Raw genomic sequence first — 21,297 nt, 5'->3', positions numbered from 1 at the left:
GCACGGTGGCTCATGCCTGTAATCCCAGCACTTTGCGATGCCAAGGCAGGAGGATCCCTGGAGCCCAGGAGTTCAAGACCAGCTTGGGCAGCAGAGTGAGACCCTGTCTCTACAAAGTTAGCTGGGCATGGTGGTGCACACCTGTTGTCCCAGCTACTCAGGAAGCTGAGGTGGAGGATCGCTTTAGCCCAAGAAGTCAAGGCTGCAGTGAGCTATGGGTAGTATCTCTGCACTCCAGCCTGGGTGACAGTGAGACCCTATTTCAAAAAAAAAAAAAAAAAAAATTCTCTGCCTATTTATTATTTTTTTTTGAATTAAAAAAAATTCACGAAATAAAAATTTAAAAAAATTTTGTGGGTACATAGTAGATGTATATATTTATGGGTTACATGAGATATTTTGATACAGGCATGCATGCATATTAGTCACATCAGGGTAAATGGGACATCCTTTTATCCTTTGTGTTACAAGCATTTATCCTTTGTGTTACAGACAATCCAACTATCCTCTTATGTTTTTTTGTAAATGTACACTTATATTATTTTTGACTGTTGGCCGGGTGTGGTGGTTCACACCTGTAATCCCAGCACTTTGGGAGGCCGAGGCAGGCAGATCACCTGAGGTCAGGAGTTCGAGACCAGCCTGGCTAACATGGTGAAACCCCGTCTCTACTAAAAATACAAATACTAGCCAGGCATGGTGCGGGCATGCCTGTAGTATCAGCTATCAGGAGGCTGAGGCAGGAGAATCGCTTGAACCCAGGAGGCAGGATAATCGCTTGAACCCGGGAGGCAAAGGCTGCAATGAGCCGAGATTGCACCACTGCACTCCAGCCAGGGCTGGAGCGAGACTCTGACTAAAAAAAGAAAAAAAAATGTGACTATAGTCAGCCTATTGTGCTAGCAAATAGTAGGTCACCTTCATTCTTTGTATTTTTTGTACCCATTAACCCTCCCCCGACCCTCCACCTTGTCACTACCCCTCCAGCCTCTGGTAACCGTCCTTCTACTCTCTATCTCCATGAGTTGAATTGTTTTAATTTTTAGCTCCCAAAAATAAGTGAGAACATGCAAAGTTTGCCTTTCTGTGTCTCACTTATTTTACGTAACATGATGACCTCTAGTTCCATCCATGCTGTTGCAAGTGACGGGATCTCATTTTCTTTTTATGGCTGAATAGTACTAGATTGTTTATATGTACCACATTTTCTTTATCCATTCATCTGTTGATGGACACTTAGGTTACTTCCAAATCTTGGCTAATGTGAATAGTGCTGCAATAAACATGGGAGTGCAGGTATCTCTTTAGTATTATTGATTTCCTTTCTTTGGGGTATGTACCTAGGAGTGGGATTGCCGAATTATAAGATAGCTCTAGTTTTAGCTTTTTGAGGAACCTCCAAACTGTTCTTCACAGTGGTTATACTAATTTACATTCCCATCTACAGTGTACAAGGGTTCCCTTTTCTCCACATTCTCGCCAGCTAGCTCCTTGGCAGTGTGTTAATGTGTTAACCTGCCTACTTTAGAGTTAAAAAAAATGCTGAGTTTAAGACCTGAGTTCTAGATAAAAATAGAATCCAACTCAGATCTTATAAGAGACTTTAATGCAGGGACTACAGAGGTGCCGTGGATTAAGGGAACCCATGAGGCATGTTTTTACTAGCAGCAGAGAAGCCCAAAGGGCCAGGAAAAATATAGTGTTATTGGAGCCTCGTGAGAGCTGTGAAGAGGGCTCCTCACAGCAACCATGGTGGTGGAGGGACGCAGCTTCTTCCAGAAAATGTGGCCATGAGGAGGGAGGGAGCTAGGAAGAAATAATCCAGCCTTTCTCTGCCTCCTTCTGTCAGTGGCAGAACAGCCCTGGAACTCAGAAGGCATATCTGTTGGGGTCTGCATCATTGGGCACAGAGTAGGGCAGAAAGGTATTGGGAGATAGGGCAGTTGTAGTAAGATAATAAGCAACACAGCTACTAATGAGTTCAGGTGTTGACTTCAGGTAACGTAATATTTTACCCAATTTCTTATGTTAACTATGCATACTTTACTGGGTTGATGAGGGCATTAAATGAGATAATGTGAAAGTACTATCATAGTGTCTTTGTCTTGTGAGTATATTTTAAAAGTCTTGGTAATGCATGGATTTGAAAACCTCAGCTTCCTTTCACTTGGTACTGTGTTAAATTTGTTTTGTGGGAACTTTGATTGCCACTATACTTTTAAATATATGTTTTCCAATAATTTTTGAGGAGTGGCCTCATTATTATCAAGTAGTTTCCAAGATTTAGTTTGTCATTGTTTTATAGAGCCAGAAGCCTGAAAACCTAAGTCCTAGTTCAGACTGTACTACTATTTGTGGCATAGTTCTTTGTGGGAGTTATTTTTACTTTGCCTCTCTGTGCTTTTCCTTTCTAAGAAATTGGAGTAATAATACTTAACTAGTAAATGTTTAATATTATGGTAAAATATTAGTTGTCAAGTACTTTGAAGACTTAAATGATATGTATATTAACTTTTTCACTCTCATTTTGAAAAGTATCAGAGCCTCAGATTAAGAGTGATTGGATAGTTTTTACTTTGTTGCATTTTCTGTGTGAAATTATGTAGCTCATAAGCTATTATCTTGTATATGTGTGTTTACGTGAGTAAAGTGATTATGCTTATGTCTATTTTAGTTACTGTGTGTGAATGTAATTTTTTAATTTTTTTGAGATGGAGTCTCGCTCTGTAGCCCTCCGCCTCCCAGGTTCAAGTAATTCTCCTGCCCTAGCCTCCTGAGTGGCTGGGACCACCATGCTGGGCTAATTTTTGTAGTTTTAGTAGAGACGGGGTTTCATTCACTATGTTGGCCAGGCTGGTCTCGAACTCCTGACCTCGTGATCCGCCCGCCTTGGCCTCCCAAAGTGCTGTGATTACAGGCGTGAGCCATCACGCCTGGCTGTAAATTTTCTTAAAACTATCTTTCTGAAACGAGCTCTAAGAGACTCTACTTATTGCCCAGTAGTAAGTCTTGTATTTTTTACTCTTGCCACAGACAGAGCACTGCTTACTTTTGAACTTATAGTTGAGGAAGGTACTTTTGAGATGTGGCAACTGTCTCCTGGTAAAAGATTTGTCAGACTTTACCCTGCTGCTACTACTACCATTGATGTAGCCTTATTGCCTACTTCTTTTTTCTGAGACAGCAGTGATGCCTTGTCACATTTTTCGTCCTAATTTTTACATTTTGTAGACCAGAGCGAGATCAGGGCAATCCATTTTGAAGAAAACTATGATCACCAAATAGTACTCTACTTTAAAGAAATTTTTATTTTTCAAAACTTCAAAAATGTAACTTTGAAATTAAGTAAATTTCTATTTTATTTCGTAAACTTGAGTTAGCACTGTCTTTGTAAATTCCAAACTGAACCTTTCTCAATTACTGACTAAATCTTAATTATTTCTCACCAGACGGTCTGGAAAATCCCGAAGCAGAAGCCCGTATTCATCTAGGCATTCAAGATCTCGTAGCAGGCACAGATTGTCTAGATCCAGAAGTCGTCATTCTAGTATTTCTCCTAGCACACTAACTCTGAAGAGTAGCCTGGCAGCTGAATTGAACAAGAATAAAAAAGCACGAGCAGCAGAGGCAGCAAGAGCCGCAGAAGCAGCGAAAGCTGCAGAAGCAACTAAGGCTGCTGAGGCTGCTGCCAAGGCTGCAAAAGCTTCAAACACTTCTACACCTACCAAGGGGAACACGGAAACTAGTGCCAGTGCATCACAAACAAACCATGTGAAGGATGTGAAGAAAATTAAAATTGAACATGCACTTTCTCCCTCAAGTGGTGGAACTTTAAAAAATGACAAAGCAAAAACAAAGCCACCTCTTCAGGTAACGAAGGTGGAAAATAATTTGATTGTAGATAAAGCCACCAAGAAAGCAGTCATAGTTGGAAAGGAGAGTAAATCTGCTGCTACAAAGGAGGAATCAGTATCTCTTAAAGAGAAAACCAAACCACTTACACCAAGCATAGGAGCCAAGGAGAAGGAGCAACATGTAGCTTTAGTCACCTCTACATTACCACCGTTACCTTTGCCTCCCATGCTGCCTGAAGATAAAGAAGCTGATAGGTAAGTGCAAAAAGTATTTGTCAATAACTGTTCAAAGAAAAAATGTAAGTCTGAAGTGAGAAATGAGTTGACCTCCCCTAACCCCCTCAAAACAACTTTAGTGAAAAAGACTACAAGCAAGTGAATGAATTTTCTTGATTATATGCATCTTAAAATGAAGCACATTGCATACAAGATGGCAAAATTAAAGTTTATACTAAGACATTCAGGGAAAAATTGCCATTGCCTTGGGATACAATGAATATTTCAATATGATTTTGGGTATTAGAAATGCCAGTATTCTCTTTGGTTTAGTTTTCCTTGATGATGTAATCAGAGACAGAATATTTTATGAATGAGTTGGCCCTGGTTAATATACATCTCACAAGCGTTTGTCTCATTTATTTGTAAGTTTCTTCAGTGGCCTTGTAAATTTATCGCTGTCAGTGATATTGTTATCACTTTTTAGTTTAGTCTTTTCTTAACTCTTTTAATTAAAAAAAAATTTTTTTAGCCTGTCTTGCAGTTGGGATTAATCACATTATATTATAGAAAACTCATAATGTAGCCAGGCCTGGTGGCTCAAGCCTGTAATCCCAGCACTTTGGGAGGCCGAGGCGGGTGGATCACCTGAGGTCAGGAGTTCAAGACCAGCCTGGCCAACATGGTGAAACCCCGTCTCTACTAAAAATACAAAAAACTTAGCCGGGCGCAGTGGCAGGTGCCTGTAATCCCAGCTACTAGGGAGGCTGAGGCAGGAGAGTCACTTGAACCTGGGAGGAGGTGGAGGTTGCAGTGAGCCGAGATCGCGCCACTGCACTCCAGCCTGGGTGACACAGTAAGACCGTGTCTCACCAAAAAAAAAAAAAAAGAAAGAAAATTCATAATGTGATTATGCTTTCCTTTAAGATGTTTAAAAATTTCTATTATGAACATTGAGGGTATGGCTTATTTTTTATTGAGAAACATATTCTTAAGAGGCAGTAAAAATACAGCTAAGAATGTTTCTTTTTTGTATCCTAGTGTAGAAAAATTAGACTTGTGTGGTTTATCTGCCTGTTACACCACCTAGCTGTTTTTATTTTTATGAAGAAATTAGAGCTTCCACCCCCTCCCACTCCCCATTAAAAAGCAACTATATGAGTAGTTTTCCTAGCTGACTTTTTTTTTTTTTTTATAGATTTTGAAGTCAGATGGATAAAAATGCCATGTGGACAAGTGCTTACTTTGGCATTATGAAAATTTTATAATTTAACACAAAAGTGAAATAATAATTCTTGAGTTTCATGCCCTTTGAGGTGCCTTTTTAAAAATAATCAAAATGTTGTTGGCAGACCCCATCCAATTTAATCGGGTGTTATTTAATTATACTACTATAATTGTTGTATTTGCAGGTTTGACTGTTCTCAGGGAACGCTGAAGTTTCATAACAGTAGTGATTTGTAATTGTGAGGCTTGAGTGTGGAATTGAATTACTTCATTAGAGAGTAACCAGTTACTGAGAATCCATGTTTCATTGAGACTGGTGTTTCTCTACTTTATCCTTTTTTTTTTTTTTTGAGACGGAGTCTTGCTCTTCTGCCCAGGCTGGAGTGCAGTGGCGCTCTCTCGGCTCACTGCAAGCTCTGCCTCCCGGGTTCATGCCGTTCTCCTGCCTCAGCCTCCCGAGTAGGTGGGACTACAGGCGCCCGCCACCAAGCCCGGCTAATTTTTTATATTTTTAGTAGAGACGGGGGGTTTCACCGTGTTAGCCAGGATTGTCTCGATCTCCTGACCTCACAATCCACCTCCCTTGGCCTCCCAAAGTGTTGGGATTACAGGCATGAGCCACTGCGCCCGACCTACTTTATTCTTCATATATGCTTTAGGAGTAAATTTTTACTAGGTTATTTTCAAGAACTCTTACGTATACATGTGAGTGCTTAATGAGGGTATTCCTTATGCATCTGTCTTTAATTAGTTGGTGACACATTTAATTCTTGTTCATTACTTTTTTTTTTTTGATCCACCTTTTCTGTCTCCTCTGCTTTTTCCCCTTTTTGTTGTCTCTTCTTTCTTTGAATGTGTTTGTATGTTTAATGGATACGGAAGTTTCTAAAGATTCATGAGCACTTCTACTACATGTCTGTGTGGCCAAAGATTAATTCATCACCAGTGGAACTTTCCTTATTTTGATGTCTATAATTTACCTAAATGTATGTACTAACTACATATGAGGAAGAGACTTGATATTGTTTTACTTTTTATTAAAGTTTTTAGGTGATTAAATAAAAATGTATTGTAAAAAGAAATGGTTAGAAGTGATTACTTTTGGAAATAAATGGGCGCTGAAGGGAATAGATGGCACAGGAGACTTACTTTATATTTACTATTTATAATACTGTTAGAAGTACAATAACATTTGTTAGTGGGCTGTAGTAGAAAGCTTAGTTTTTAGTGCCAGTTGTACCTCTTACTACTCTCATGACTTAATCTTTCTGTGCCTCAGTCCATAGTTCTATTCATGGGTGAAAATATTTACAGTTTAACCTCACAGATTAGCTGTAAAGATTAAATTAGTTGATGGACTGAATTTTGCAAGCTGTAAAGTGTTATGCATCTCAGTTATTGTAATTAGTCATGTATAAATCGGCACTGCTGGAAATATTACAGATATTTAAAACTGCTTTAGATGATTAAAAAAAGTAAAAATTACAAAATATGATTTACATTGTATAATATATAAACCATTATATGTGTAACATGTAGATCTGGTGTGTAACGAATAGACCTAGTGCTTCATTTGAAAAGGATTGGTTTTTGTAAAAGAGGAACTATTGGTTGGTTTTCCATCCCCTTTTGTAATGAAGGGGGACCACCCCCAGGCCATTTTTTTCATGTATCTGAAAGTAATGCTCTTGGTAATTTTGTTTACAAGTTTCTTTTTAGTAACCATTGTATACTTTTTGTTTTTTGCTGAACAGCTATTAGTTGAAAGTGGTTTATGAACTATTTCTCTTGAGGTAAAGAAACAGTCTTTTCTGTTGCAACATACTTTAGGAAACCCGAATATGGGAGGTATCTTTATTTACTTGTTACTCACTGTAAATGTAAAGATCACTTTAAAGAAGAGTGAGTAATGGTCTGCATAATCTCATTGCTGTATCTTAAGGAAAGCTTTTGATCTTTGCTTTCTTTGAGCATGCCTGTATCTATATTCCTGGTTGACTTTCACTGTTGTATCCACAAATACATTAGCTTAAAAGAGTGTGTGTGTGTGTGTGTGTGTGTGTGTGTGTTTTGGATGGCCTCTTGATTTTGCAAACCTGTACTCCACTTGCTTTTGCTGTTTTATTATATGTCCAAGTAAATTCTCCCCTTCCCTCATAAATTCTTTATTTTTAAAATATTCAAGCACTTAGAAAAATTGAAATAATAATACAATTAGCATCTGTGTAACTACTGGAACTACTGGATGGAAGTTACCATCTAGATTAACAAAGTGTTAACATTTTGTTTTATATGCTCCATCTCAGCAGGTGTGGTGGCTCACAGTTGTAATCCCAAAGTGTAATAAGCACTTTGGGAAGCCAAGGTGGGCAGATGGCTGAACCCAGGAGTTTGAGAGGAGCCTCGGCAACATGGTGAAACCCCATCTCTTCAAAAAATACAAAAATTAGCCTGCTGTGGTGGTGCAGGCCTGTAGTCCCAGCTACTTGGGAGGCTGAGGTGGGAGCATCACCTGAGCCCAAGAGGTCGAGGATGCAGTGAGCTGTGATTGCACCACTGCACTCCTGCCTGGGTGACAGAGTGAGACCCTGTCTCAAAAAAAGGAAAAAATTATACACAAACACACACACATGCACACACGCTCCATCTCTAGTTGTTTAAGAGAACTAATGAGGGTGTGTGTGTGTGTGTGTGTGTGTGTATGTGTATACACTTCTCCCCGAGATGAAGTCTTGCCCTGTTGCCCAGGCTGGAATGCAGTGGCGCCATCTAGGCTCACTGCAACCTCCGCCTCCTGGGTTCAAGCAATTCCCCTGCCTCAGCTTCCTGAGTAGCTGGGATTACAGGCGCACACCAGCATGCCCAGCTAAATTTTGTATTTTTAGTTGAGATGGGGTTTCACCGTGTTGGCCAGGCTGGTCTAAAACCCCTGACCTTGTGATCCTCCTGCCTCGGCCTCCCAAAATGTTGGGATTACAGGCATGAGCCACCGCTCCCAGCTGTGTATACGTTTCTTTTTACTATACTGTAAATACTTAAGTCATCTCCCAAGAATAAGGTCAGTCTCCTGCTTGATCACAGTATCATTGTGACAACAAGGAAATCAACAGTAGTTAATTCTAACAGAAATAAATAATAATATCATCCACTATATATAATCAATAATCAGTACTCCCCCCCTACCCCCTGCCCCCAGCCCCATGACTTTTTGAAGAGTCTAGGCCAGTAATCTTACAGAATGTCTCACCTTTGGATTTATCTGATTATTTCTTCTTGGTATCATTTAACTTGTTCTTCTCTAACCCCTTTATTTCCCATAATCTGGAAATTACTTGTGCTTTGTTTATATAAAGAATACACAGTTTTTTAGCCATAATATTTAAGAGGTGATTTTATGTACTTTATGCTGTTGTTACAGGAGGACCAAAATATCAAATTGTTTTACTCTACTAGTAGTAATGTGATCACTTGGTTAAGGTGATGAGCAACTTTAAGGTCTCTCCATATATGAGGGTGCATTTTCCTCTTTGCAATTAGAAGTGAGCTGTAGGGTAATATTTTTGGCAGTGATAGAATATCCTTTTTCCCAACAACCTATCACCTAATGGTTTAGCAACCATTAATGGTATTTGTCTAATTCAGTTACTGTAGTAGGGACTGCAAATGGTGATTTTTTTTCCATTGCTGCTGCACAAATTAAAAATGGTTATTTTCTAATTCTGCCATTCCTTTTAACATTAGCTGGCCTTGTTTTGTAAATGCATGTTTCCCCATATCCCATTTAATCATTCTACTCTCATGGATTTTTATTTATTTTCTGTGTTACTAATAGTAATAGCCACTATTCTTTTTTACCCTCACATTGTCCGAAATTTGGCCAGTGGAAGCTCCTATGGGCTGACTCCTTTATTCTTCTGACATGACCTCGTTTGTTTTTTTGTGTTTCCTTGCTTTCTAGTTAAAGGTATATGTTAGGTTCACTTTGAATTTTGCTTCATTCTCAAAATTACAGTCTGTTTTCCCACAAAATCATGAGATAGATGGTAATCTGTGTTTTCACAGAATGTAGTTGTTATATTATTATTTTTAAAATTAGAATCATACCATGGATAATGTTCTTTGACTTGCTTTTTCATTTAATGTGTTAGAGATCTTTCCATGTTGGTATAGATGGGCCCAATATTCTTATTACGGGAATGGATGTATCGTGTTCTTCTGTTGATTAATGGATACTTAGGTTTATAATTATTTGCTATTAAACTCTCCTTATATATTAATATTTTATGTATATTTAGGTAATTTTTATCGGATAGTTACATGTCAAAGTATACACATTAAAAATTTGATACAAACTCAAATTATGTCTTAGTAAGGCTGTGTAACGATTTATGCACCCAGATGTATGAAATTGCCTTAACAGTTTTGGATAGTGTCAATTTTGACAGTCTTTAAAATATGTAATTGATTTTGCATTTTTCTGATAATAAGGTATGGTATTTTCTTGAATGTTTATTGGTTGTTTATTATTTTTCTGGTGAATTGCTTGCTTGTATTCTGTGCTGGATTTTCCTTAAAGTTGTTTCCCTTTTTCGAATTGATGTTTAGTTGTTATGTTAGGGATGTTGACCTTTGCTTCTCAGAGTCTGTTGCTTATTTTTGACATTTGTTTTGCTTTTGGTTATATGAATGTTTTCCATTTTTATCTAGTCAAATCTATTATTCTCTTTCCTTTAAAACTTCTAGGTTTATAAAATTTAAAAAGGTTAAGTCAGATCTGATAGAAGTTTGGTTTTGGTTATTGTGTAAAGAAGTGTTCTGATTCTTTACTCCCTCCAACCCAGTGTTGTTACCGGTACCGTTTATTGTATAATTCATCTCACTAATTTCCATATATAAAAATTCTTACATATATCTGTTTCTCTACTTTCTTTTCTTTTAACATATTGTATTTGTCAGTATCTTAACTGTTGTAGTGTCTTTAGATACATTCTATATTGGCTCCCAAACTCAAATTTCTATTTTAGGGGCAGACAGTAATATAAAAATGAAGAGGATGGAGTAAATTAGTGATGCGTAAATGGCTCTGCTGTTGAGCCTCAACATCAGTGTTGCTCTACAAGAATTTAAGCTTGTCTTAGAACTTTTGCTTTTTTAAAAGAGGAAGCCTAGAACCTGAATATTATGTAAATCTTTGGATTTAAAATTACAATTCATAGTTCTTTATAAAACATTGGGTAGACTGAGTAATATATATCCTTTGACTTCAACCAGCGTTTGGCTTTTAGTTCTGGATCTCTGAATAGGTTGACAGGGCAAATGCCACTTAATTTTTCTTTTTCAGAAATTTCTTGGCAGTTCTTTTGCCGTTATTCTTAGACAAATTTTATAATCAGTCAGATTGTCAAGTTGTATTTAAAAAAAAAAAAACTCTTCCTTGAATTTTTTTTGGAACTCTATTAAATCTAATACAGTCATAATTTGAAGACAGCTTTATAATATTAGTTTCCCATATTAAAACATGGTTTCTTTTCATTCGTTCAGATCTAATTTTATTTCTTCAGTCAAATGTTTTATTTTTTTCTGTTGCTCGTGTGTATTTCTTTTTAAGGCATTTTATTTTTGTTGCTGGGGTGTATGGAAGTGTTTTGAAAAAGCGCATTTTCTATTTGATTATTGCACATATTCAATAAAAATGTTTTAAATTATGTAACATTGTTCTTGGAAAGTAATATTCGATAATATACTGACATTTAATATAGATAATCTTTTAAGTTTTAAATTATAAGTGAAATTAAGACTTTAGTTTTTGCTCTCAAAAATGTTGATTTGAATCTTCAAATAAGAACTCTTGACTAAAGCCTCATTACAAGTTAGAGACTATAGTTTCCTAAATAAGTTATTCTAAATAGGCCTATTTTCAGTTGGCATTCAGGTGATACCTTTTCTAGAAAGAAGCCTTTACTGTATTTCAGACCTGATTTAGCCACCCTTTAGCTACTACGTTACTCTAGGAATCTGTTTGTGTAACACTTTATCCTACTTCCTACCTGTCTTCCAGACTGTAAGCTCTTTTTGAAAGAAACTGTAGCTTAATGTGTTTGTTGTTAAATTTCCAGTGCCTTACAAATACCTAGCACATGGAAGCTCACAATCAATATTTGCTGAATGGAGGGAGAGGCAAATTGAGAAGTGGGCTGTGTAATACATTACTTTAAAAATAAAACTGCAGGCCTGGCATGGTGGCTCACGCCTGTAATCCTAGCTCTCTGGGAGGCCGAGGCAGGTGGATCATCTGAGGTCGGGAGTATAAGACCAGCCTGGCCAACATGGTGAAACCCCATCTCTACTAGAAATACAAAAAAATTAGCCGGGCATGGTAGTACGCACCTGTAGTCCCAGCTACTCAGGAGGCTGAGGCAGGAGAATCGCTTGAACTCGGGAGATGGAGGTTGCACTCCGTCTGGATCATGCCACTGCACTCCAGCCTGGGCGACAAAGCAAGACTCTGTCTTAAAGAAACAAAACAAAACTACAAACCAATTTGTTTTAAAGCATGTTTTTTCTCTGTTAAAGAACCTTCCAGTGAGTAACACAGGACATAAATTTACTATAATAATTAAGTCGTTTTTATCAGATGGTATTATTAAGTTGTTTTTATCAAGTGGCATTAAAGGATTCATTTGTTTTACAGTGTTATTATTCAACATGAATAGGAGGATAATTACAATTAAATTATTTACATTGATAATAATATCAGTAATTTCTGATCACAGCAGTGTAGTTGCAATAAATTTTTTCATTATGGGACTCAACTGCTATGGAAGTATGTGAAGTCCAAATTTTATTATCATTATGAGATTCTCTTTCAACATGTCACATTATATTAGATGACAGACTTTGTCTTATCAGGGAAATTTAAAATAAATTACCAAGTTAAGATATACTTTAAAACTCAGGGCTCTTTATGCATTCATAAAAAGTACAAAGCTAATGGAGTTTAAATTTCAGCTGTAATTCTAGAAAGCTGGAATCTTAAAAAAATTAGAAGAATAATTGTCCAATTTAGAAAAATTAATTAACCCTGAAAAGGGTCAAAGCTGAATTAGCTGTTGCTTGTGGTTATTTAAATGGGGAAGATAAATATTATCATGTGCTTTCTTTTATTTCTTACGGTAAAATATGTTTTGTGTCTCTACAAGAATCAAACTAAATGCTTTGCAGCTGAGCGTTGTGAGGCCAAGGCGGGTGGATCACTTGAGGTTGGGAGTTCAAGACCAGCCTGGCCAACATGGTGAAACCCCGTCTCTATTAAAAATACAAAAATTAGCCGGTTGTGGTGGCGGGCACCTGTAATCCCAGCTATTTGGGAGGCTTGAGACAAGAGAATCGCTTGAACCCAGGAGGTGGAGGTTGCAGTGAGCCAGGATCTTGCCACTGCACTCCAGCTTGGGTGACAGTGAGACTCCATCTCTAAAAAAAAAAAAAGAAAAAGAAATGCTTTGCAAAACTGAGTTTTTATGCAAAGCATGTTTAGTTGATTTTCAATTTTAATGTACAGTTTTATAGTTAATTCTGTATCGTTTTAAAAAATAAACTTTATTTTTATAACAGTCTTACATTTATAGAAAAATTATGAAGGTACTACAGGGACCCTGAATACCCCGTACCCAGTTTCTTTACTGTTAATATCTTACATCAGTATGGTACATTCGTTAACAATGAATCAATATTGATACAAAGTTATCATTAAAGTTCCTACTTTATACAGATTTCCTTAGTTTTTACCTAATTCTATATCATTTTTACTCCAAATTTTGCATTATACAGTTGAGTATAGTGTATTACTTTAGCTGGAAAGAAACTTGGACAATAGTCTTATAATGTGAAATACTGTTGAATATTCATGACTATTGCTACTTAAATGTAAGACATAAGCACATTTTTATTAGTCAACAAAATTTTTGTTTTATTTGTCTGACTTCTTTCACTTTCAGCTTACGAGGAAATATTTCAGTAAAAGCAGTTAAAAAAGAAGTAGAAAAGAAACTCCGATGTCTTCTTGCTGATTTACCGCTGCCACCTGAGCTACCAGGAGGAGATGATCTTTCAAAGAGTCCAGAGGAAAAGAAAACAGCAATACAGTTACATAGTAAAAGGAGGCCTAAGTATGTGCTTGCTTTCTACCTGCTCTTAAATTGACCAGCAGTGATTCTGGGTCATCAGAAGTTCATAAAACACTAAATTAAGGTTTAAAATAAAAAATGTACTTATTCTTTCAACTTAAATATATGAATTCTATTAGAGTTTTGAAAAAAATCATAATTGCTTGCATTCCTATTCACAATGACTAATAAAACCAAATTTAATTTTTTCTCGTAATTTGTAATGTATTAATTTCCTGGGGTATTGTATATGTTAAAGATACTTTCTGTTATTAAGAGATTGAAATAACACAGAAACACTGAAATTGGGCAGAGTAGAAGTCAGCATTTAGTGAGCCCAAATAAAATTAGTAATGGGCAAGCTGCTGTTTCCTTTGCTTTTAGCTCCATTTTCTCCCATAAACAAATATATTCTTCACTTTGCAAGTGATGGAATAGAAGAAGTTTTGAAATTTGTATCCTAAATTAGCTTCAAGTAAGTGCCTAAAGAGACCTCTTTCCCTTAAAACCTGTTAATCAGTTAAAGGCGGGGAACACTGGTGCCTTTTTTTTTTTTTTTTTAACTTCTTAACCAAGGGACAGTGAAGACTTTAAGTTAGATCTGATTTTAGAATTGCAGTTGAGGTAGTGCCTAGTGTATGAATTTGAGGTCATTTTCTAAACTGGCCGGGCACAGTGGCTCATGCCTGTAATCCCAGCACTTTGGGAGGCCGAGGTGGGAGAATCACTTGAGTCCAGGAGTTTGATACCAGCCTGAGCAACACAGGGAGACCCCATCTCTACAAAAAAAAAAAAAAAAAAAGCCGGGTGTGGTGGTGCATGCCTGTGGTTCCAGCTACTCAGGAGGCTAAGGCAGGAGGATCACCAGAGCCAAAGAGGTCAAGGCTGTAATGAGCTGTGATCGTGTGCCACTGTACTCCAGCCTGGGGGACAAGGCAAGACCCTGTTTCAAAAAAAAAAATAAAATAAAATAGCTAAAAAATACTCTCTTCTTGAGCACTGTAGTTTTATTCTTTTACTTGAATTTCTGTGATTTACTATAATATTAAAATACTACAAAATTATGTATCTTTTTGAAGAATGTAAGATTTTTGTCCTACCTGTCCATTTGTATCTGCTTAAACGTGGCTTCCTGAGAGTTGGTTATATTAATATCTTTTGTACTCTCTTAGACTGAAAAATCTTTTTTTTGATGTTTTTCAGATGATTTCATCCAAAGTCTAAATTTGTCAATAAGTTTTATAGTTAGATTTTCTTCACATTCTTTATCAAACTCTTGTTTCTTAAAAGTAGATTATATATATTATTGTTAATGGATGCAAAATAAAAGTTTCTGGAGATTGGTTAGAGAATTTTGACTCTACTAGTGTTGGTTTCATCTACTCACTGAAAAATTATATTTTATTTCTGAAAAGCCTTCATACAAGCTCTACTACTTTTTTTCTCAGTTTAAATACTTGTCTACAGAAGAAGAGTCAGTATGTAGAAATGATACCTCAGTTTTTATGATAACTTACAATACCAAATCAATGTTACTTGTTTGGGATAGATGATGATAAATACTGCAAGGGTAGGGAAAAATAAAGAATATACAATTGGGTGGCGAGTAGATATTGAGTTATTAGACAGTTTATTCAATTTGCTTGATTGTATATAAAAACTTTAGAATTATATTTGATAGAATATGTGGGCCTCGCTATGGTGAAATCAAAGAAAAAGATATTGACTGGGGAAAACGCTGCGTGGATAAGTTTGATATCATCGGAATTATTGGAGAAGGTACTTACGGACAAGTTTACAAAGCCAGGGATAAAGACACTGGTAAGAATGCCAAGTTCTGGGGATCTTTGGGCCTATGGGATGTACTTAGTTTGTGTTTCTCTTCTGATGTTTGGCTTCAGAAATTTTCCAAAAAATTAAATTCAATTTTATTGTGCTTTTGTTTCATCTTGTTTTTAATTTTATTCTATATATGCATTTTGTAAGATATGAGTACATGTAAGTGGGTCTGTATATGTGTATATTTTAAAAAGTGTTCCTTTAGTATTTGTGATACACTGTATGGTAGGATTTAGTTTTTCTTTCCTCTTTTATGGTGAATAATTTTTATACTGTTACTAATCAGAGGGAAAGGTATCTTGACCTGAATTAATTTTAGTAGTAAAATTTTTTTTGTCATAAGCCTTACACAACACTTTCATTTAGCCTTCAGTTTTTTTCCTGCAGTAACTATCCTTGGAGGCCAGTTTTAGCAGCTTAATCTTTCAGAACATAATCAGGAACTCAGAGAAAGTTTTAAAAGGCTTCACAGGAGAGCAAAAAGTAGCTGTGTCAGAAGCTATGTATTTTGCTTAATAATGCATAGAGCTAGTATTTTATCTTTCTTTACTCATAACTGCTTATTGAAATAAACCAATAGGCCGGGCGTGATTGCTCATGCCTATAATCCTAGCACTTTGGGAGGCTGAGACAGGCAGATCACCTAAGGCCAGGAGTTCGAGACCAGCCTGGCCAACATGAAGAAACCCTGTCTCTACCAAAGACACAAAAGTTAGCCGGGCATAGTGGCACATGACCGTAAACCCAGCTACTCGGGAGGCTGAGGCTTGAACCCAGGGAGTGGAGGTTGTAGTGAGCTGAGATCACACCACTGCACTCCAGCCTGAGCGACAGAGCGAGACTCCATCTCAGAAAATAATAAAATAAAAACACAAAAATTAGCCGGGTGTGGTGGTGGGCACCTATAATCCCAGCTACTTGAGAGGCTGAGGCAGGAGAATTGCTTGAACCTTGGAGGTGGAGGTTGCAGTGAGCCGAGATTGCACCACTGCACTCCAGTCTGGGCCACAGAACAAGACTCTGTCTCAAAGAAAGAAACCAATAGATTAAAATAGCACAGCTATTAGAGGCCATATAGTATATGGGAAATGACCTTACGGTTAGAAACTACTGAGGGCAATTACTGCATAGAGTAATAATTGGTATTTATGATGATGTGTTATCAAAAAGATAAAATGACAACTTTTAAAACTGTTAAGTAAAACAAGGACTCATACACAATATAGAAGGCATTCCATAAAAATTAATAGAATAAGTTTAATGATTAAAAGAATATGCTTCCTTCTTTTAGAAAATTTGTAAGAACATTTTTTTTTCTCCAAGGAAGTGGAATGAACAAACCTTTATTATAGTGAATTTTTTCTTATAATAGGCTTCGTGTATGTGTGTGTATTTCATTTTCTATTTGGATCATTTCTGATACAAAGCTGACTCATACTTAAATTATGTGGCAATTTAGTGTAGTGGGGAAGAACATATATTTTTGAGACAAGTAACTGGATTTTGAATTCCAGTTTTACTACTAGGTTACTGGCCAGGTTTGGGCAAGTAATATGTCTGAGCGTATTTTTTTCACTGATAGAGTTTTTCTCCTCTGTTCAGAGAAATTTTATGCATGCATAAGCATATTGGCTATATTTGTCTTTCCCTCGTTTACTTAAAAAAAATAAAAATGACAGTGTGATATACCCAGTCTTCAGCATCTTTTTTTTTTTTTTTTTTGAGACGGAGTCTTGCACTGTTGCCGGGGCTGGAGTGCAAAGTGCAGTGGCGTGTCGTGATCTTGGCTCACTGCAACCTCCACCTCCCGGGTTCAAGTGATTCTCCTGCCTCAACCACCCAAGTAGCTGAGGTTACAGGCGCCCAGCTAATTTTTTGTATTTTTAGTAGAGTTGGGGTTTCACTATGTTGGCCAGGCTGATCTCGAACTCCTGACCTCGTGATCTGCCCTCCTCAGCCTCCCAAAGTGCTGGGATTACAGGTGTGAGCTACCACGCCTGGCCTAGCATCTTTCTGTTTTCTTTTTATTTTTTCCCAAGTGAATGTAAAAGCATCTTAGTTTTTTCACTAAATATATAAATGGGGAGCATAGTATATTTGGACTTACCTCGTTCTTTCTAATGGTTGTATAGTATTCCCTGGTTTATATAAATATTCCATAATTCATTTAATGACAGACTTAATTTTTTGAACTATAAATATTATTTGGTATATTGGAAACTGAAACATACTTTGTGGTTCTATTTTTGAGAAATAAGAACAGAATTGAATTAAAATAGATTTAAAGTTAAGAAAAATGTCATCTGCTTTTGTTAACTGGTAACCTGATTTTATTAAATTCCTTAATAGGAGAAATGGTAGCCTTAAAAAAAGTACGTCTGGATAATGAAAAGGAAGGCTTTCCAATTACAGCAATTCGAGAAATTAAAATTCTCCGGCAGCTTACCCATCAGAGTATTATCAATATGAAGGAAATAGTGACTGATAAAGAAGATGCTTTGGATTTCAAGAAGGACAAAGGTATGTGCGCATATTTAAATAACGAATTTTTTGTATTCATGATTGATGTTGCTAACTTGGAAATTTTTTTTATAGATGTGACTATTTGAGTAATTACATACTATTGCTGTAATCATGAAAGTATATGTTTAAGTTTGGTAGAGTTGAATAATGAATTGATTTACTTTAGTGGTTTTTGAGTAAACTTCGTAAAGGGTATTTGCCAATATTACACGTAAAGTATTCACTAGTAATATATGTTTTATTGGGCATCAGTGTATAGTTTTTAGTATTCATTTTTTAGTAGTTGAAAAACCAGTTCATAGTAGTAGTATTTTTACCCTACATTTTTATGTTACAAATGCCTTAACATACAAGGAAACTTTACAGTAGGCATATGTATTATTTCTGAAAGTGTGGAGGCAAAAATCATACTTGAAATTGCCTTTAATAATCTATAGTGGGGTATGTATATATGTATAGTTATTATTTAGCAGAGAAGCTGACAAAAAATTAGCCTGCTTATTAAAGTAGTTATTATAGGGCATATGATGGGTGAAAGCAGTGCTCTACTGCTGGTATGTTTTACATCTTCATAAGATTTTAGATTTAAATCTTCATAAAATCTTAAATCTTATATTTTAGATGTAAATATAGGATCTTTATATAAATCTTACATTTAAATCTTTATGAGATTTTAGAACCAAAGTTTACTGACTGTATTCTGAGGTTTGCAAACAGCAAAACTTTTTCTCAAACTAAATCTAACATAAAGCAGACACAGTGTCTCACATCTATAAGCCAAACACTTTGGGAGTCCAGGGTGTGAGGATCACTTGAGCCCAGGAGCTCAAGACCAGCCTAGGTAACATAATGAGAGCCCATCTCTACAAAAAAAAAAAAAAACCAGACAATTGGCCCTGCTTGGTGGTACATGCCTTTGGTTCCATTTACTCAGGAGGCTGAGGCAGGAGGATCTCTTGAGTGCAGGAGATAGAGGCTTCAGTGAGCTGTGATTGCACCCTGCACTCCAACCTGGGTGACAGAGCAAGACCTTATCTCTAAAACCGAAAAGAAAAAGATTAAAGTAGGTATGTTCTGATTGAACATGGTACTTAGGCTCCTGTCTTCCCCAGCTGCACACACACACACTCTCTCTCTCTCTCTCTCTCTCTTACTCTGTTGAGGGACACAATTCAAAATGATTGATAAACTACATGGTAGTTATTTTGCATAAAGGAACTGTTTGAAAGTACAATATGGAGTTCAGAATCATCATTTTAATTGATGTCACTTCTGTTACTTTTTGTCCCTAGTAAAGCTTTCATTTCTCAGCCTGACTTTTACCCTGGTTTGTCTTTTTAACTTTATTTTTCATTACTACTTATTGTGTGGTTGATGGGGTACTGGTGTGACTTAAATTAGAATGTCTGGGTCTTGAGACTTAGTGTATTAGTGGTGTGGCCTTATTAGCAAGGCTTTTAGCCCTTTTGAGTCTGTTATCCCTTCATCCATAAAAGGGAAACATTGTCTTTCATAGTTAGAATTAAGACTTTTAAACATGAAAGTTTGTGCAAATGCTGTTTGTTTTAAATTAACCTCAGGCTCTAGCCAAATCAGTGTATTTGATTTTCCTCCAGCATACCAGGGACGTCCTGCTTTTTTGATCTGTGAGATCACCTCCCTGCCTACTTCTCCAATCCCATCTATGCCATTTTGATTGCCCACCAAGCTTGACAGACACACACATACCCACACACTCATTCACACATGCACGCATGCACAATTTGAAAGGCTAATTTCTCACGCCTGAGGTCTCAGCCTGAATGTTGCTTTATTCATTAGTGAGGCCTTACCTGATCAGTCTTCCCACTTTCTACTACGTATAGACACAGACAATTTTTATGTTTCCTAATAAGTGGGAATAATTATAATGGTTTGTTACTTGTTTCTGTACAGATAGCTGGGAACCATACCTGTTTTCTTCACTGTTGTGCCTCCTACCTAGCTCAGTGGCTGGACCATAGAATGTGCTGAATGACTAATTGTTGAATGAATATATGAGCTCTATTTTTTTAAATAATCCTATTTATACTTTAATACTTAAACAGTACTACCTGTGAATATATTAATAGTCTTCCTGGTGTTATAATTATGGTCATAATTTATTTTCTTTATCAGGTTATAAATTCCCAGAGCCTTTGTATTTTGCTTTGTTTTTAGTTTTGTTTCTCCTCAGTGCCTAGCGCTGCATTTCAGAAATCATAGATTTTCGTGTTATTTGCACCCTTCATCATCTTTCTTCCTACCATAATCCTGTTTGTAATTCTATGCATCATGATAAATAAGAATGTGTTTTACTATGTGAGAAGTTACATGTAGGTACCTGGAATTAGTTAAATGCGTTAGAGTATGTGAGAGGTTATAAAATTTAAAACATAATTATTTCTTAAATGAATCTAATAATTTTGATGGGAACTGTGATGAAGCAACATGATTTTCCGAAAAGGGAACTAGATTTGAAGTCTAATCCTGACCATGCTAGCTGTATGACATTACACTAATTGTGATTGCCATGCTGTGTGGTATTAAACTAAATTTGATTGTCTAGTTAGAGCGTAAAGACAGTTCAATAACACTGGTTAAATGTTATGGGCTAATCTAAAATGAGTGTATTAGAACGTATAAACATTAAAAAGCAAAAGTTAGACAATGTAAATATGAAAATTAGAAACAATACAAAAATCAAGTAAAAATATTAACTTTTAAAAATATAAACATTTGCATTGTTGTAACTAACTAGGCTATTAGTTGTGTAAGAGAAACATCATAAATGCCGGGCACAGTGGCTCACACCTGTAATCCCAGCACTTAGGGAAGGCCGAGGTAGGTGGATCACCTGACTGAGGTCAAGAGTTGTTTGAGACCAGCCTGGCCAACATGGTGAAACCCATCTCAACTAAAAATACAAAAATTAGCCAGGCATGGTGGCGCATGCCTATAGTCCCAGCTACTCAGGAGGCTGAAGCAGGAGAATTGTTTGAATCCGGGAGGTGGAGGTTGCAGTGAGCCGAGATCGCACCATTGCACTCCAGCCTAAGCAACAGAGCAAGACTCTTGTCTCAAAAAAAAAAAAAAAGGAAAACATCATAAATATATTTTTTTAAAACTTAGCTTTACTTAAAAATGAGAAAAAGTTAATCATGAAGGTTATTAATTTCAATTAATTATTTAAAGTGAATTTTTTTTTTTTTGAGACCCAAGTCTTGCTCTGTTGCCCAGGCTAGAGTACAGTGGCATGGTCTCAGCTCATTGCAATCTCTGCCTCTCAGATTCAAGCTATTCTCATGCCTCAGCCTTCCAAGTAGCCAGGATTACAGGTGTGTGTCACTACACCCATCTAATTTTTAATTTTTATGTTTTTAGTAGAGACAGGGTTTCGCTGTGTTGGCCAGGCTGGTCTGGAATTCCTGACCTCAAGTGATCTGCCTGCCTTGGCC

At 36.6% G+C, this 21,297-nt stretch overlaps 1 protein-coding gene across 2 annotated transcripts in view; it reads left to right on the top strand.

Annotated features, from left to right (window-relative positions):
• Positions 1–21,297, top strand: part of CDK13 (cyclin dependent kinase 13) — a 146,761-nt gene that overhangs the window by 33,574 nt on the left and 91,890 nt on the right. For both annotated transcript variants that reach the window (XM_031013001.3, XM_031012999.3), the window contains exons 2-5: positions 3,450–4,109; positions 13,292–13,462; positions 15,141–15,280; positions 17,648–17,818. In XM_031013001.3, the coding sequence (XP_030868861.1) occupies positions 3,450–4,109; positions 13,292–13,462; positions 15,141–15,280; positions 17,648–17,818 (1,142 nt within the window). The remainder of the gene's footprint in view (positions 1–3,449; positions 4,110–13,291; positions 13,463–15,140; positions 15,281–17,647; positions 17,819–21,297) is intronic.

Source organism: Gorilla gorilla, chromosome 6 (assembly GCF_029281585.2).
Source record: "Gorilla gorilla gorilla isolate KB3781 chromosome 6, NHGRI_mGorGor1-v2.1_pri, whole genome shotgun sequence".
Taxonomy (NCBI): Eukaryota; Metazoa; Chordata; class Mammalia; order Primates; family Hominidae; genus Gorilla; species Gorilla gorilla.
This window is presented reverse-complemented; position numbering and strand designations above follow the sequence as displayed.